An 18,434-nucleotide genomic window follows, 5' to 3' on the forward strand; every position below is an offset into this window, starting at 1 on the left:
CGGGTGAGGATTAAAAAAGTAAACACCACTCCAAAAATAAAAAAAGTAAAGGAAAAGAACTTAATGGTATTGGCTTCCTAGTAAATAAAAATATCTAAAAGGTTGAATGACATGTTAACTAATTTAAATATCTGTCTATTTTTATATAATAGTTTGTCAAAAATATCCTGTTTCCATATTAGCTTTCGTGCCAAATGACTTCAAAATGTCTGTGTCAGCAAATGAAACAATCAAAGGCAGTTAGCTTCTTGATTTGACTTTGAAAATTTTTAGAGAAAAAATAAAAAATCACTGCTTCATCCATATATGTGCTTTCTAAAAATGTCTACATCTATTTTTAAAGTAAAACATGTTATGTTATTATATAAAACAAAAATTGTCTTAAATTACATCTTTCTGGCTGTTTAAAAATTAAACTTAAAAAAATCCTTTTTTTTTTTTTTTAAAGTATCTTTGCAAAGGGCAATCTCTGTAAGAAGAAGAAGAAACAAGGACCCAAAGACATCAACCCTGAACTACTACACACTAACCTAGACCCACAGGGTTGGAGGACAGGGATGATGACATGGAGTCAAGGAAGAAACAATTAAATCCGAATGTGAATTCCAGGAAGATAGGCATAATGTCCAAACACCAACATGGTACTTGTGCTTGGGGCAGCATCAAGCTGTCATGTCATTAGCAAGGACTCATCTACCCTGTTCCACCTAGAAACCCTCAGGGAAGGAAAATCCAGACTAAAGGAGGTGACTGACAATTTCTTCCTCATCCACGGTTTCCCTTTTCCAAAATCAGCAGGAAATGGCAGTTCCTAGGCAGAGGGTTTAAAATGTACCACAAAGTTACTGAGCATGGGAAATTGTATGTTCATCCAGGAGGACCCTAACTCAAGGAAAAACTGAAAACATTAAGCAAACTAAGTGGACCTGGTTTAGGGAGAAGCTGTCAACTTTGGTTCTGAACCAAGCTGCATGCTGCTGGAAGAACAGAAACAAGAAAAAATGACATTTAGCAAATCACTTTTTTCCTGTTAAGCCCAGAAAGGTCCCAGGGATCCTCTGCAACAGCCAAGTCAGATAGTGTGGCAGATGGGGTGTGTGTCCTGGAAAATGAGAGCTACTACAAGCTTCAAATTTTGAAGTTGTTCATATTGAGGACCTAAGCACCTTTGAGGAGGGGGCGGAAAATGGAAAGCAGAGAGATGGGAGGGGGGGAAAAAGGATACAGTAAGAAGGAGGAAAGATAACAAGGAGGTTAGAGACAAAAGGAAAGGAAGGAGGGTGTTTGCATCTATAAAGAGGGATATAGCGACTACCCATACAATTGTCACTTTCTGAACAGTGAGAAAGACACAATAAATCCACTTAAACTTAGTGATCTTATTCCTTCAGAGAGCTATGATCCTTGACCACCAAACCAGAAATACTGAAGAGCAGCAACACCACTCATCTTTGTCTTTCATCTTCAAAAACTCTCAGGTGCTGGGGAGTTCAGACTGCCTGCTGCTTTTCTTCTGTGCAGCCAGCAGCAGCCCTGGCAATGTGGGGGATCTAGTGGAAAATGTGAAAAGGCACCAGGCCAACGTCAAGGAGTCAATCATTCTGATGGATTTGGTTTCTAAAGCCATTATTTCAACATTTAGTGAACTGATGAATGATGGAGAGAAGGAAACACCAGCCCTCAAATGGAAAAAAATCATCTGAAGACAAACGTAAGTCCTAGAATGGGGAGGAAAGAAGTCCTGGATTCAGTGGTAAACTGGATTGTAACCTCAACCATAACAACTTAAATATTTCAAATAAACAGATATATCAGTAACATAAGCAGAAGTGGGAACGAATGAGTTCAATCTCCTAGCCTTCTCTTGTGGTGGGAGGAGGCTGGTGGGTAAAAGATAACTAAGCCATTCCACAGAGGTGGTAGAGATTTATACTGTAGCTCTCTCAACAAACAGGCCACTACATTCAGTGCTCAGAATAAGTATAAAGCATCACCCAGTGGTCACAGGATGCAGGGGTGTGTGTGTGTCTCACACTGACACACACCCGTCAAACTTTGTCATTTTGTCTACCACACGAAAACAAATCTTTGGTGTGAAAAGACTAAACTTTAATAACTGTAACAGGTCAAGTAGGTCAATCAGTGTAAACAAGGCAAAAATCTTCACTACAGGGTTTAGTTTTTAAAAAATATATACTTTTATTGATTTCACAGAGGAAGGCAAAGGGAGAGAGAGGTAGAAACATCAATGATGAAGAGAGAGTCATTGATTGGCTGCCTCCAGCACATCCCATACTGAGGATCGAGTCCACAACCCGGGCATGTGCCCTGACTGGGAATTGAACCGTGACCTCCTGGTTCATAGGCTGATGCTCAACCACTGAGTTACGTGAGCCAGGCATGACCACGGAGTTTAGGAATAGATCTTTGGCAACTGCTAGTCCATTCCCCTTCTACAGATAAGGAAACTAAGAACTCATACTGTAAAAGGATGCATCCAAGGCCATGGAGTTAGGTGAAAAACAAGAACTAACTGCACTTCAGGTGTGAAGCTCCATATTTTCTTCAATGCCAGCCCACCCTGTGAGGTGGAGCCTGTGCCAGAGGATGGAAACTGCTTGGTCTTTCTTTTTAAAAAATATTTTTTTATTGATTTCAGAAAGGAAGGGAGAGGGAGAGATAGAAACATCAATGTTGAGAGAGAACCACTGATCAGCTGCCTCCTACACGCCCCCACAATGGGGATCGAGCCCGCAAACGGGGCATATGCCCCTTCGGCAATCTAACTGTGACCTTCCAGTTCATAGGCCGATGTTGAACCACTAAACCACGATGGCTGGGCCAGTCTGCCTCTTTATACTGGCCCTCTCCAGACTCACTACTAGGAGTACTACACACTGATCAGTAAATGCTGTTACATCAGAGTGATTAGAGATACCAGGAAGACTAATTGAGCCTTTCTGGATTCTTTAGTAAGAGTATGTTTTAAGAAGATAGAAAATGTGTTCATTCTTTTATATATCATGCACAGATATGTTTTTATTGATCTTAGAGAGGAATGAAAGGGGAGAGATAGAGAGGAACATCGATGTGAAAAACATCAATCAGTTGTGTCTTCCTGTATACTCCCCAACCCAGATGAAACCCACAACCTAGGTATGTTCTCGGACCACGTATCAAACCCACAACCTTTTTTTTCTTTTTTTCTTTTCTTTTTGGTGCACAGGACAATGCTCTAACCAACTGAGCCACAAGGCCAGGGCTGTTCCTTTACATTTTATAAATTAAGGAAATAAGGTAGTGAACTCAGAAAAAGATAAACGTATCTGAAGTGTAAGAATTTGGACATACACAATTTTCAGGTGTACATCTTGCTGCCTCTGAGGTCACAGAAATGACCTCTCCTCTTCGCTGCAATGTGATCTGACAAATTGTGGACAAGGCCTGTATTTAAGGTGCTAGTTGCTATTGCCATCCTGAAAAAATTAATCTGTTCCACCCTTTCTTCCCTGCCCCAAAATTACACCTAATGCAGGGTCTGCTTCCATTCCCTCCCTGTACCAGCACAACCAAAGGAATCATGGCTGCCTAAATACTATCACTATTTTACAAATAAACAGAAGCTTCATGAATGCACCGACCACCCATGTAGGATTTTAGTTCTCCGCTCTTAAGATTCAACTACAAAAAGAAGCCTCCCCAGCTCTCCAGCTACATGCGGTACCACTTCGAGAACAGATGCTTAGCTAATTTCTAATTAGCGCCTAGGTCACTTCTGTGATTTTCTTCCTGTCTTCATTCTTCACAGTCCAGTCCCTTCCCTTCTCATTTTCTTTTTCTTTCTTTCTTTCTCTCTTTCTTTTTCTTTCTTTTTTTTTTATTTAATAAAGAAAGGTCAGAAGTTACAGGTGGCAGGAAGCGGGCCTCATGAGGAAAAATCGGATGCTAACTAGTTTCTCTTTCTCAGGACTCTACCATGAATCAAAGTCTTGCACTACAGGCTCTGAGGAGTTGGGCTCAGCAGCAACCTGTCAGGCTTTGAAAAGGTGCCCCATACATTGCAGAAATGGCAAAGTGGAACAAGTCATGGACTTATTTCCTCCAGATTCATTTGGACTACTATTGAAAAACAGGGACATTATGAACCCCAAGTCAGGGGGGAATGGGAGCAGCAGGGAGCAGTCAGGGTCCATCAAGCTCCTGTCACTTGGAGCTTTAAAATAATAATGAAAGATTTCAGACAAAAAAATATTAACTTACTGCCTCCTAGTTGAGCAAATCCTCTGTCAAATCATTTTTTAAAAGAACAAATTACAAGTGCTGTACTTTCTCAATTATGAAGAAAAGACACAGAAATCTCCCCAAACCAGACCTCCAGCTCTAAGGAGCGGCTGCTCAGGCTGCCTCATAAGACAGCAGAGGCACGATTACAGGAAGCACCCAGCATGAGGCCGCCAATCAGGTGGAGTGGCAATAACCAGAATTCATATACAGACATTCAAAAGAGAAACATACTCATTCTCCCTATTTTTAAAGTCTTGTTTTGTGTTTTAGTCAGACGTCTATGCCTAAAGTCTTGATGAGGTGGGCTCAAAGTCTACACTAGCATGAGGAAATTAAGGAAGGCAAGGTGACAAGAAAACCGTATGCCCAGCTTAGAGCTAAAGGATGAGCTTTCGCATCTCTTCTCTATACCCCCGAGCCTTTTTAAGACTTTCTAGGTAGAAGGTAAATCCCACCTCTTCTGTAAAGACTTCCTGGGGCCCAGCCAGCGGGGGCTCAGTGGTTGAGCATCGACCTATGAACCAAGAGGTCACAGTTCAATTCCCAGTCAGGGCACATGCCCGGGTTGTGGGCTCGGTCCCCAGTGGGACCGATCAATGATTCTCTCTCAATCATTGATGTTTCCATCTCTCTCCCTCTCTGAAATCAATATACATATATGTTTATTTAAAAAAAAAAAAAAAAAAGACCTCCTGGGGACCCTAACCTGATTGCTGACATCAGGCACTGGGAGCTGAAGAAAAGGTAACACAGGCAGTGTCACCCTTCAGCAATGGGGAGGGAGGTCAGACCTGGCAAACTGCTACTGCAGAAATGGACACAGCAGTATACTATGAGGTCAGAGAACCCCAGACTTCACATGGGGAGACAGAATATAGGACAGTGGTAAGATTCTTATAGAAAAACAAGTATTAAGGCAAGAAGCTGTGAAAGGTCTCGGCATGTCCATGGGATAGTGAGAAGTTCTTGTGACATACAGTATGGAAGGTAGAGTAGTGGAGTTAAGACTGGAGATAGAAGCAAGATCCGTAAGTGATATTATGATTTCTTTTATATACAATGGCCTTTCCTTTGCCTTTTATTTTTTATGTCCATTTAAGGAATTAGATGATTTTCTGCAGCAACTGTACAAATTATTAACTCACACCCCGCAGTTTGTGAAATGATCATGACTGTGCATATAAAAAGCAATGCTGACAGCAATGTGAAAGAAGGCACAGAGTAGGGGCAGGACAACTACTTAAGACAGAATTGCAACAATTAAAATGAGAGATAAGGAGCACACAGACTAAATGCCATAGAAATACTGTGAAAAGGAAAAATATAACTGTGGCAGAATTGAGTGGATTGGGATGGGCAGACTGCTAATTCTGAAGTTCAGGACAATGGGTGGGTGATGATATTATATAAGATCAACAACAAAGGTAGCCAAGGCAGTTTATATGCAGAGAAGAAAGTCCTATGAAAGCAGCAAACTAAATTTTGGACAGAACAGATGTGAACTAGCTACTGAAATGGGTATCCAGTAGTCAGCAGCTGGAAACAGATGTGTAGGCAGAGAAGAAGTGAGGAGTGGTAGATGAAGCCATTAAGTGCATAAGGTCACACAGCAGGTGAGACCGCTCCTTGTCTCTAAAAGACAACTATGACCGGCTCTATTCACATGAATATTTGATCCGATAATGCCAAGAGACACATTTCTATTATCTCACCAGTTATTCAAATCTGTTCTTCAACTTCACACTTTCTGATGTAATCTTACCCAGCCAGCCTATAAACAACTTATGAGATATTTTATTCATATTTCACCTCTAAAAAGGTACCCAACAACCATACTAGTATGTGCCCTTTCTAAAATATTAGCCTCATGAAAATAGGTATTTGTTAAGTCTCTATTTCCAATGCTTAGAATAAGGTATGGTACCGACTAGCTGCTCCAAAAATAATTGCTAAAAAATTAAAATAAATTCATTTCACTTGGCTGCACCCTGACTTTCTTAACATATCAGGTGATGAGGCATGATCACAGCAGTGGGGACTGAGTCCTGAAAGAGAATAAAACTACTCAACCTTTGTCTTCAGAAGAAGACCGCCTGCTCATCAATGCAGCTCAGCCAGTCCAAACACTTTTTGAAGCCAGAAGAGATGAGAAGGCAAAGCTGCAGAAAAAAATACCTTGAAAACAAAACCTGAACTTGCTATAGTTACAGAAGAAAATTCATTCACAGCTCCACACAGCGTACACTCTAAGCAGGCAAAATATTAGGCATATTCTCCAGAACACAGGCTGGTGTTAATATTCCTGAAATTCTATTCATCACTCTTGAATGGGATGCGCATGGTTCATCAAAAACTACTGCCAGAAATCACTTTTTCCAGGGTGTGCCATATTTCAAAATGCTGCCCATCATCAAAGTAGAAGCGATGGAGGCCCTCTGACTATGGCAACCTTCTCAAGTGGACATCAGCACCCATCCTTCAAGGTACAAACTCAGAAACGGAACTCCAGTAAAGAGTCAGTGACCAGATAGAGGAAAATGCCAACCTACTTTCCTAGGTTGCTGTAACAAAGTACTATACATTGGTTGGCTTAAAACAATAGAAACTTACTCTCAAGTTTGAAATCTAGGTGTCAACAGGGCCATATTCCCTCAGGATGCTCTAGGAAAGAGTCCATCCTTGCCTCTTCCTCACTTCTTGTAGCTTCTGGCAATCCTTGGCTTATAGCTACATCACTTTAAAATCCATCTTCAACTTCACGTAGCCTTTTTCTATTTACGTCCGTGTCCTATCCTTTTTTTATGAAGGCACCAAATCTTTTGTTTAGAGCCCATTCTAATACAGCATGATCTCATTTTAACTTAACTAATCACAACTGTGAAGACCCTATTTCCAAATGAGGCCACATTTTGATGTTCCAGGGGACATAAATTCTTAGGGAACACTATGCTCATGACCATGAAAACTCCAGCAAAGACTGTCCAAGCCAGAAATCCTCATGGGATAGAATTGCAGCATTTAAGGGATACCTAAAAATTTGCCAGAGAAAAGGTAATCAGCAAAGTCAATGCAAGAAGGCAACTCCCGATATTAATAAAAAACTTGATTCAAATAAGAACAAAAAGCTTCACTGAGATTTTAAACACATTAAAACAAGGAGCTCCTATTTTCTGAGCTCATAACTACATGACCCCAATTATGAAGATGTGGCCCTAAAACACCACTTCTGTCACCCAGTGGCAAAGAATGGACGGAACTTCCACCTTAGACCCAACAGACACTTATGCATACTACCCTCTTGTACACACGCAAATTGTTCATTCCCTCAGGAAAGAAATACTCAAGCCCTGGAGGTATTATTAGATTAACTCTAAAAACAGAGTTGGCACAGGAAGAAACCCTGGAAAATTGGTGCTTAAAAATCAGACTCTCTACTTCTGAATAATGTGTAATTTTCTTACTAGAAAAGTTATATATAACATCCCTGTCTACACCCTTATTAGAAGATAAAAACCAGTGGAGGGGGAAAAAATGTAAGACAAGAGCAGTTTCCTTCGTAATTGAGCACATCTGTACACAGTCTCATTTACACTCTTCTACAACACAAAATATTCTATACACGATTATTGAGCCCAAGCTGAAAAGAATCTATTCTCTGTAAACCAGGAGGTATAGGAAGTTACAAGAGTTGCAATTCAGCACATTTTATAGGATTTTTGGCACATGCGGGTTATTTTTAAAGTGGGGAAAAAGCCTGTCCTCTTCCTATACCCAAACACAGCTGAGCTGATTCAGCACAAATCTCCCCCTAAAATAAAATCCCAGTTTGCAGAGAGTAAGCATGGAAAGTTCCAGCCCCAAGGACAACATTGCACAACTCCAGCTGAAAAGATCATGAGTGGGTGGCTTAAGACAAGTTGACCACTAAGCATGTCATATACGCAAGAACCTTCATCAGAAAACAATGAGCAACTTGGGAGTCCAGGGAAGAAAGCCGTTCATAAGCAAAGTAATATGAGAGTATTACCAAGATTTGAGAATCTCAAGGATTCTGGTAGCTCATAAATCATTTCCCACAGGTGAGCATACAGAAGAAATTTCCAGGAATACAGATGAATGTTCTAGTTTCTTCATTTAACTTAGAGAGGCTTTCTAGAGAGGATATTACAATATACATCATACAAATACCACACTTTACCCAAGAGCTATGTGCTCAGCTCAACACCCGGTAGTCCCTAAAGTACAGAGGCACTTTTCACAATCTGCAAATTAAAAAAACAAGAACTAACATTTAGGTGGCAGCAGGCGGAAAGCTACCTTGCTGAGAATAACGGTTTCCAGAAACTTGCAGTTCTATAATAAATTCTGTCAATTACTCACTAAACAAGGGAGCTAATAAGTCAAGGATCATTCCCAAACACAAAGGGTAACGGATATCTAAAATGACCCTTGGTCTCCAAGCATACTGACACATTCCCGTCACGTCTAAGGGGGAGAAGTCTTACTAGAAAACAGCATGGTCAGAAATTGTAAGTCCTTCAAAACATCTCACGATTTGGTGAACATCTTCAGTCATTTATTCAAAATATTGACAGCCATGCTGACGGTAACAGCTAAGAAGGCGAGGACAAGCAACCTGTCAATTTAAATCACAATGCATTCACAACCTTAGGGCCTGTGCTAATCATTAATGTTAAGAACTTTTGCACAGCGTGAATGAATCCAATTTATACGAAGTGAAAAATGTGGAGATGACAAAGGAAAGGTTTATAAAAACCAAAACTAAAATATATCAGCGGTAATTAAGAACAAAAATCCCCGACTGCCAGCGTTGCATTTAACACAGCTGATTCAGTAACACACGGCAAAAGAAAGAATTTGCAAGTATTTTTCAAGGAAAAGGACAACCCTGTTAAATAGCCAGAAAAAAGAGTGAAGGAGTCCGCCTCAAAAACGCTTCAAGACCTCTCAGGAGCAGAGCTCTCCAGGGAGCTGTCCCTGCACATGGGAAGGAGCGTTGAGATTGCACCTCAATCTCTCCTTGGCTCTGGGCCAAGGTCAAAAAGGGGGGCCTGTCCTTCCCTTCTTCCCAGAAGTCTCACCTATGCCAAGAGATTGAAGAGAAGGGGAAAGCAGGCTTCAACATTGGGTTTGCAAAGTTACCTATGACCTCATGTTTGTAACTAGAAGAACATGTAATCTGACACTGCTTTCTCTGAAGAACAGTTTGATGAAATGTCACTTCACGGGGACATCTCAAAGACTAATGAGATAATGTCTAGTGGGCTGAAAGCATTCAGAGGGCTGATCCATGGTGTCATTACCACCTGCTGATATCAGTCCAGTAGGATAATGCAGCTGAAGAGAATGAATATTTTTGTAGCATGGAGTTGTGTGTTCTATACAAGAGCTGACATTATTCCAAAAAGGGCTGTGACCCTTGCAATGGGCCAATGATTCAGCACACACAATGGGAAGCAGGCCTTTCTAGATGGCCTCTAATTTAGCATAGCAATTACAGCATAGACACCTGGGTAAAATACTTTATTTCTATGAGCTTCCAATTCTTTACCTGTAAAAATAGGAATGATATACACATCTTGCAGGGTGGGGGTGGAAATTAAATAAAGACGAAAATATTCAGAGTTTACTCTAAAAAAATTCAATAAATGACAGCCCTGGCCCCTTTAAGCTGGAATGAGCATTATACAAATTGCCTTAAGAAATCTGTCTAGTTCACAGTACAAACTGGAATGGCATAAAGATCATACAAAGGTATTCACCAAATTACAAATGAGCCACATCCTCTAGAGTTGGACTTCAACACTCAGGATATTTTATCCCAAGAAACAAGACTATTCACAGTAGAGTTGGATTGCCAACATTAGTCATTTCCAAATTGACTTGGGAGTTCTGAAATGAAGAGGCAATCTCAACCTACTTATTGCACACAGGGCTAATCCTTTGGCAAATCAAGTGGGCCCTGTTTCTACCTCTCTTTATGTATTTTTTTCTTTTTGTAATTTCCAGAGAGAGAAGAAGGGCGAGGGAAAGAAAAACATCGATGTGAGAGCAAAATGTTGATAGGCTGCCTCCTGTACACACCCAACTGGGGATCGAGCCCACATCCTGGCATGTGCCCTGACTGGGACTTGAACCAGCAACCCTTCAGTGCATTGGACGACACCCAACCAACTGAGCCATGAAGGCCAGGGCCCTTTATGTATTCTTATCTGGATCCACAGTCTTCAGTCCAGTGTCTCCCTGATCCCCTAAAGTTAATTAATTTAGTAGAAATTTATTGAGCACCTACTCTACAGCATACACTGTACGTATTGGGCCCTTTACTGGTGAGCAAAACAGATGTGGGCCCTAGTCTGCCCAATATAATAAATCTAACAAGAGAGATAGATATTAACACATAATTTTTCAAATACATTAAGACTTGAAAAATGATGTATAGATTACTATGTTGGAAGTGCGGTTGCTCAGGGCGCTTCTTTCATTTACTTTGAAGTATAATCATGAGATAAGTAGCAGAGGAAAAGCGAGGACAAGAGGGCATTCCCAACAAAAGAAACGGCAAGTGCAAAAGCCCTGAGGTGACAGGGAGCATAATGCACTTCAGAAACCTACCAAGGCCAGAAAGGTAGCTAGGAGGTGGGTGAGAAAAGGGGTAGAAGGTTATATCCAAGAAGCAGGCCGACCTCAACCTCTTTTTCAGGATTTTCTAATAAAACGAGCAAGAGAGAAGTTTTTAGCACTCTGAGGCTTTTCCACCCTGTGGCTAGAGATTGTCTTGGAACCAGATTATGCCAAGCTTTGTCCACCACAGGAAGCAATGCAAAACCAATAGTCTTTGGCAAAGAAGGAACATAACGTAATTGTCATTTGTGAGGCTCCCTTTAGCTGCAGGTGCAGAAGGGACTAGACTGGGAAAGAAAGGCTGTGGAAAAACCAGTAAAAAGACTACAGAAGTCCAGGTGAGAGCAGTTATAAGACAAGGCCCGGGCAGTGCAATGAAAAGAGGAGGAAACATTCATGCATACACCCAGCAGGAGTTGGTGAGAGTCTGGACTAGGAGACATATGGGACAAGAGGGTGTCAAAGATGTCTCCCACAGCAACCGATAGTGGTGTGACTCCCAGAACATGGAGGGGACCAGATTTTCTGACAGGATATCATGAGTTCAGTTTTGAACACGCTGGATTTATTATAAGTCTGATCTCCCTAGATCAGTGATGGCAAACCTTTTGAGCTCGGCATGCCAGCATTTTGACAAACCCTAACAGTTTAACTCTGGTGCCATGTCACATATAGAAATTTTTTGATATTTGCAACCATAATAAAACAAAGATTTATATTTTTAATAGTTATTTTACATATTTAAATGCCATTTAACAAAGAAAAATCAACCAAAAAAATGAGTTCGTGTGTCACCTCTGACACACTTGTCATAGGTTCACCATCACTGCCCTAGATCATTCCCATCCATCCCCAAAGAACTCCATGCTCCCATAAGTATGGACCTCAGGAAAGACAGGTTTGGAAAAGAGAACAATCTAAAGCAACATGAATCCTATATAATAAAAGCCTAATATGCAAATCAACCAAACAGTGGACCCATCAGTCACTATGATGCCACCAGGGGGCAGACATTCAACACAGGAGCTGCCCCCAGTCCCCAGGCCAGCCAAGACAGGTGGCAGTGGGGGCCCACAATTGCCCCATAGAGGGAAGCAACCAGCAGCAACAGCAGGGGGCAGGGCTGGTGAGCGGGCAGCACCAGGCCAGCCAAGGAGGGTGCCAGTAGGGACCCCCTGATCGCCCCACAGATTGGCCTTGATCACCCGCCATACCTAGGGACCCTACCCGTGCACCGGGCCTCTAGTTTGAAATAACTGTCTAAGTTATTGTCAGCCTCATAACTTCCCAAATGTCTGCATTTATCAGGAAATATACTCAATTTTTAAGTGCCTAAAAAAGAGTCAGCCTAGTTCACAAATTTTCAATGGCATGAAAACTATACAATATCATCTGTTTACAAATAAGCCTCATCCTCAAATTTTGCTTATTCAATAGAACCAGTAGCAAAAACCAGTAAGGAATAGACATGTATTTGATGTATTTGAGGACAGAGGTTACTGGAGACAGGAGATCCTGGACTGAGCATCTAACACTAGGGCAGATGCTTCAATGCACTCTAGCTTTATGCAATTCCATCTCTTCCAGCATTTCTGACCCTTTAATTGTCTAAACAAGCTCCAACTCTGAACACAGTGGTTCCCGTGGTGATAACTGCAATTATGTCATTTGTAAATGCTATATTACACAGATTAGAAATACTGAGATTCTACTTTAGAGATTCTCGGAAACAGGCGGGGAAAATTCCCAATGAAGGTGCAGTTATTATTACCTTACTAGAGGCCTGGTGCACAAAATTCATGCGTGGCGGGGGTGGGGGTGGGGGGCGCGGGGGTCCTCAGCCCGGCCTGTGCCCTCTCACAGTCCAGGAGCCCTGTGATCGATCACCCCAAAGAGGTAGGCCCTGCCCACCTGGCCTGGGCTCCGTGATGGATCACCCTCACAAAGGGAGGCTCCACCCACATGCCATAGCCCACTGATTGGTGGCCTGGGCCTCCTCTTTGAGGGTGATCACGGAGCCCCCTGATTGCTCGATCACCCCACCAACCAGTAGCCTGGGCCTCCCTCTGTAGGGCAATCATGGGGCAATGGCCAGGCCCCTGACCAATCACATCAAACCGGCCTTGGCTGGCCTGGCGCCAGTGGGTGTCATAGCGTAGTCGTCTGGAAGGTCGCCTGGACGGTCGTTCTGCTGTTCAGTTGATTTGCATATTACACTTTTATTATTATGGATTCCACAGGCTGACTTGTCTAAGCATTAAGAAAAACACATGTATACAGAGAAACTGTTGTGCTGTAAGAATAGAGCTAGAGCCCTGGTTCCTCTTTTAGGGAGGTATCAATCTCACCATCTTAAATAACTGGGAAAACATTCTAAAAAACTAAAAGGCATGTTGAAATTACCATGGATTCCATTTCTCTACTTTTCTAGGGCCATGAAGAACCCAGACAGTGAAGACTATGCATATTCCTCAGTCAAGATTCTAGTGAAAGCAAGCACATGGTAAACATGGGATGGGGAGGGCGTCTACCAGCACTAGAGCAATTCCTGCAGCTTCTGAAACCCTTCTAGCATAAAATTGTATCCTACCTCTCCCTCAAACCAGAGAAAACATGCACACTCACACACTCTAGCATGAGTGGATACTCATTTTGTGGAAGCTGGAACCCTAGAGACACATCTAACCAAGTACCTTACAAATCTGTATAATGGATTGATGGTCAAATTAATTGCACGCTGACTTACATATCATGAACCCAGAGCCAGTAAAAAGAAAAAGTCATAACCGAAAAAGTAAAGCTATGCTGGATTCTATACAAAAGCAAAAGTTGCATTATTAAAACAAAAAAACATTATCTTACTGGCATACGGAAGGACTAGCATCATCCTAGATTCTCATAACAACCCCATGAGAGGGGAAAGGCAACTAATATTCCCAATTTACAAGTGATAAAACCAAGGCCAGGGAGGTGCCTAGTAACTTTAATTAAGGCATTCAGCCAGAATTAAATCTTAGAGGTGAATCAAAGTGAATTTCCATAACAAAGCACCTCAGCAGTTTACCTTCAATCTTATTCCTCTGCATTCTAGAAATTATTCAAAATTGTCATATTATAGACTCCCTAGGATGGTCAAATAATGTCTGGATGGAGAAGGTGATTTTACCTCCATTCTCTTGCTTAAGCTGTGACAGGTTGCCCTAATCAGCTTTGGTGCACATGGGCACATAGGCACACATGCTCCCTCTCGGTGCCTCTTAATCACCATGTGCCATGCTCAACAGCTGCACCGATCTGAAGGGAATTGGCAGAAATGTGTGGTGATGTGGTAGCCACCCCCGAGGCAGCGACTGCCCTGACTGCTCCCAGACTCAAGAGCACATGGGTGTTCACTGTCATATCTGATGGCCCCAGAAGACAGGCAAGTGGTTTCAGGTGGTGAGTCAGGAAAAGCAGTCCACATCAGGAATGTTCGAGCCCAGCAGAGCTGAGCTGCATCCTACTCCCCACACAGGCATACAGCATTTATCATTTATACAGTGTCACTGTGGGGGACAAAACGAGCTCAGCACAAATAGAAAGCCATCAGCTATGATGCAGAGGAACCAGTAAACGAGGCTTCTCTCACCAAGAAAAGAGCCTAATTGCTTAAGAACTGCCACCATATCTGACACTTGAGGTCAGTCCCCTTATCCTGAGACAGAGGACTACAAAGGCCTGTCACATGGGTGTTTGAGAGCCAAGCCCTGAGCCACTTGTAGGACCTTTCAGCAGCTGCTGCAATAAACTGTGATTTGTGTTCCCAGGGATGAAAGCGAATGAGGAAGGGCAATCTTCAAAGAAACCAGGTGGAGGCCATAACACATGCCACACAACGGGCTGCTCATGAATCAAATATGATATGCGCTGCCACTCCTTTCAACGTGATTTGGGATGAATTTCAATAAAATCCACACGTGTGAAGGAATTCCTTACTTGTCTCTATGCTATTGTTTATGAGCCAGTAAATAAGTGATATGATATCAACTTGGTGAAATAGAGATGTTGGACATTAGATCAGATAACCGGAGACCTAGAAATTGAAAGAGGCTTAAAGCCATCATTCGCACCACACTTCATGAATGAATACAGCATTCTGTCAAGGTTTATACGATGACAAATGAGCCTACGCTCTGCAGGAACCTGAGAAGATTTAACACTCATTTTAGTGAATCCAGTTTGCTTTCTCAAAATTAGCAATGTCACCTTATGCCCAACTTCAAAATCCCTTGCTAAAATTTATCATTCTAGTGACTATGGTATATAATAAAATATAATAAAAGTACATTTATTATACACTATTTGGGCACTAGTTTAAACCAATAGTTTAAAAAATCTACATTTTAGGTAAAAAATGTTAATATGGCTTCAATGTGTTAAGGCCATTCATATAGTGAAAATGACCTAACCTTTCTGAAGATACAATAAAAACTCGCCCAAAACATGACCTAGTCTGCAAGAATGCCCACTGAATCCAGGAAAGAAAAAGACCATCATAGTCCTTCCCTGAACAGATTTCCCTCCATCAGCAAAGGGACAATCCCATTCATTTCCTGTGTTAAAACAGGGCACAAAAAAAAGGTGGGAAGGTCAGGAAAAATAAGAGGAACTCAGAAACTCATTACTAGCTTCCCAGAATGGCAAGTTCTGCAGCTGGTCCTAGAATATTATGCTCTAAGAACACAAGGAAATGCACTCTTCAGGCCTCTGAGCTGCTGCACTAGACTAGAAAGTCAATGTGCTCCCCAAAAGGCTCACAGGACACCACGTACTCACTCCCTGCTCACAGATGCACGCTCCTACTCCAGCAGAGCCCCGCTTCTCCCAATAGCCAGCCTATCCCTGCGAAGTAGGGGAGGCAGGAAACAGTGCTAGCCTTCCCTCACTACAAATCCACAGCACCAGCTTTCAGAGGAGGTGGCTGGAGAGAACAGAGCCAAGTGATGGAGCTCAGGGCAATATGCAATTATTACACTGGAATTGAGCCTGAACCCAGGAAAGAACGTGTCGTGAGACTTTTGGCAATCACACTTTGGTCAGGGCCCCAATTTTAAACTTCTCCCAAGGGATACCACTTCCTGATACAAAGGCATGCCCCTCTACATATCAGAGCAATTCCGCTTGACTCGATGGAGAAGTGTCATCTGCTGGTCTCCGAGTTTCCATCACAAGGGCCCAGCTTAAAATAATCCCCAACCACTGGCAAATAAGTTTGTCATCACTTACCTTTTTCCCAATAAGCTTCTTTCGAAGAAATTCCCGGGCTTCAAACATGTAGGGAATGTCATACAAAGGACGTAGTTTCTTGTTCTTATCCTAAAAGCAAAATAAAATAGCACATCAGGAATGAAAAGAATACACATAAAATAACCCAAAACACAAATGAACATGGCCAATGGCACAAGACACTAGGATGCAGTGAAATATGCTCCCTACTTCTTAGTATCACAAATATTAAGTAATTGCTAGATACATAGTAAATGGTTACTTTGTTTGAAATGCTTTAAAGGGAATAAGATTACCATTTTCATGCAACAGGCTGAAAAGCAAGCCATGGAATGTTCCTAATAACTCAAACTAGAAACAACCTGAAAGTCCAATCAACAGGGAAATACCAACATAAACTATGATATAGAAGAAGCTCAGTAAGTGTTAGGACCCTTCAAATATTTATAGATACACTATAAATCAAATTCTACGATTCCACAAGCCTTTACTAAGCATCTACCAACTATTAGTCCCATACAACACACTCTGTAGTTATAATCATGGACTCAAAATTCTTGTAACCTAAGAGAATAATAGAAGAAAGCCTACAGGTATGAAATAGCAACAAAAATCAGTTTTGAATAAGTGCTCAATTATATGATACTAGAAGCCCGGTGAATGAAAATTCATGCACTGGGGAGCAGGGGAGTCCCCTCAGCCCAGCCTGCCCCCTATCACAGTTCGGGAGCCCTCAGGGGATGTCCTACTGACAGCTTAGGCCCGCTCCCCATGAAGAGCGGGCCTAAGCCACAGTCTGGCCTCCCTCTGTGGGAGGCGACCGGCCAATCAGGGGAAGGCACCACCCCCATCAGGCCGCTGTTGCTGCCACTGCTGGCCACTGCAGCTGCCTGAGCCTTGGCCCTCGCAGCCACCACGGCTGCCAGAGCCTCGGCCGGCCCTCGTAGCAGCAGCCACCATCTGCTGCTGCGGCTTTGTCCAGAAGACATCCGGTCTAATTAGCATATTACCCTTTTATTAGTATAGATAAACTAGGGACTAAGTGCTACAAAAATTCAGGTCAGTGGAAAGAAGTAATCTGGAAAGGTTTCATGGACAAGGTGGGATTTCATGTGAGTTTGCAGAATAGGAAAAAACTAGGAAGAAAATTCAAATTAAAAACAAAAACAGAACAGCCCTAGCCAGTTCGGCTCAGTAAGTAGAGTGTCAGCCAGTGGACTGAAGGGTCTCAGGTTCATTTCTGGTCAAGGGCATGTACATTGGTTATAGGCTTAATCCCTGGTCAGGGCCCCACTCTCTCTCTCTCTCTCTAAAAAAAAAGAAAGAAAGAAAGAAAGAAAAAGAAAAACCAACCTCAGGTGAGGATTAAAAAAACAAACAAAAAACAAAACAAAAAAAAAGGAAGAGAGGCAAAAATAAATAGATAGTATTCCAACATATACACAAAAATCTAAATACGCTATTACTTCATCATCTCACAGGCCCCAGACTTCTCCAAAAATAGGTAATAGCTCTATACAATGTAACTTTCAGAATATGAAAGAGAGTCTAAACCAGCGGTTCTCAACCTGTGGCTCACGACCCCTTTGGCGGTCGAACGACCCTTTCACAGGAGTCACCTAAGACCATCCTGCATATCAGATATTTACATTACAATTCGTAACAGTAGCAACATTACAGTTACGAAGTAGCAACAAAAATAATTTTATGGTTGGGTCACAACATGAAGAACTGTATTTACAGGGCCAGAAGGTTGAGAACCACTGGTCTAAACAAGGATGAAAGAACTGGAAATGGATAGGAGTTTAAGAGATATGAGAACCATTTTTTAGGAAATGAATAAACAGAAATTAACTACAAAATAGATAGAGGGAATAAAAGAGGAAGAATCCAATATTTTGAGTCATGACGATAGGCATCTGAAGTCAATAGGAATTTGCCTTTAAAAATAAGAGTGAGAACGGTTAGAGCATGTGTTTAGAAGTAGAAAGATGTTGACTAGGTCAGTTTGTGTAATTACTGTATTGGCTCTCTCCCACTAGGCTCCTAAATTCCATGAAAACAGAGGCCCTATCCATTTCTGATATTCCCTGTGACCTCAGAGCCAAGTACACTACCTCCCTCATAGTATCTATCTATATAAAAGCCTAAGCAACCGTCCAACTATTTGACCAGTAGCTATGACGTGCAGTGACCACCAGGGGGCAGATGCTCCAACTGGTAGCTATGACACGCACTGA

The 18,434-nt window shown here is 42.0% G+C and overlaps 1 protein-coding gene across 1 annotated transcript in view; it reads right to left on the reverse strand.

Moving 5' to 3' along the window:
- Positions 1-18,434, reverse strand: part of SND1 (staphylococcal nuclease and tudor domain containing 1) — a 456,936-nt gene that overhangs the window by 277,990 nt on the left and 160,512 nt on the right. Inside the window, exon 11 of the mRNA XM_036328783.1 lies at positions 16,195-16,284. Within this exon, the coding sequence (XP_036184676.1) occupies positions 16,195-16,284 (90 nt within the window). The remainder of the gene's footprint in view (positions 1-16,194; positions 16,285-18,434) is intronic.

Source organism: Myotis myotis, unplaced genomic scaffold (genome assembly GCF_014108235.1).
Source record: "Myotis myotis isolate mMyoMyo1 unplaced genomic scaffold, mMyoMyo1.p scaffold_m19_p_11, whole genome shotgun sequence".
Lineage (NCBI taxonomy): Eukaryota > Metazoa > Chordata > Mammalia > Chiroptera > Vespertilionidae > Myotis > Myotis myotis.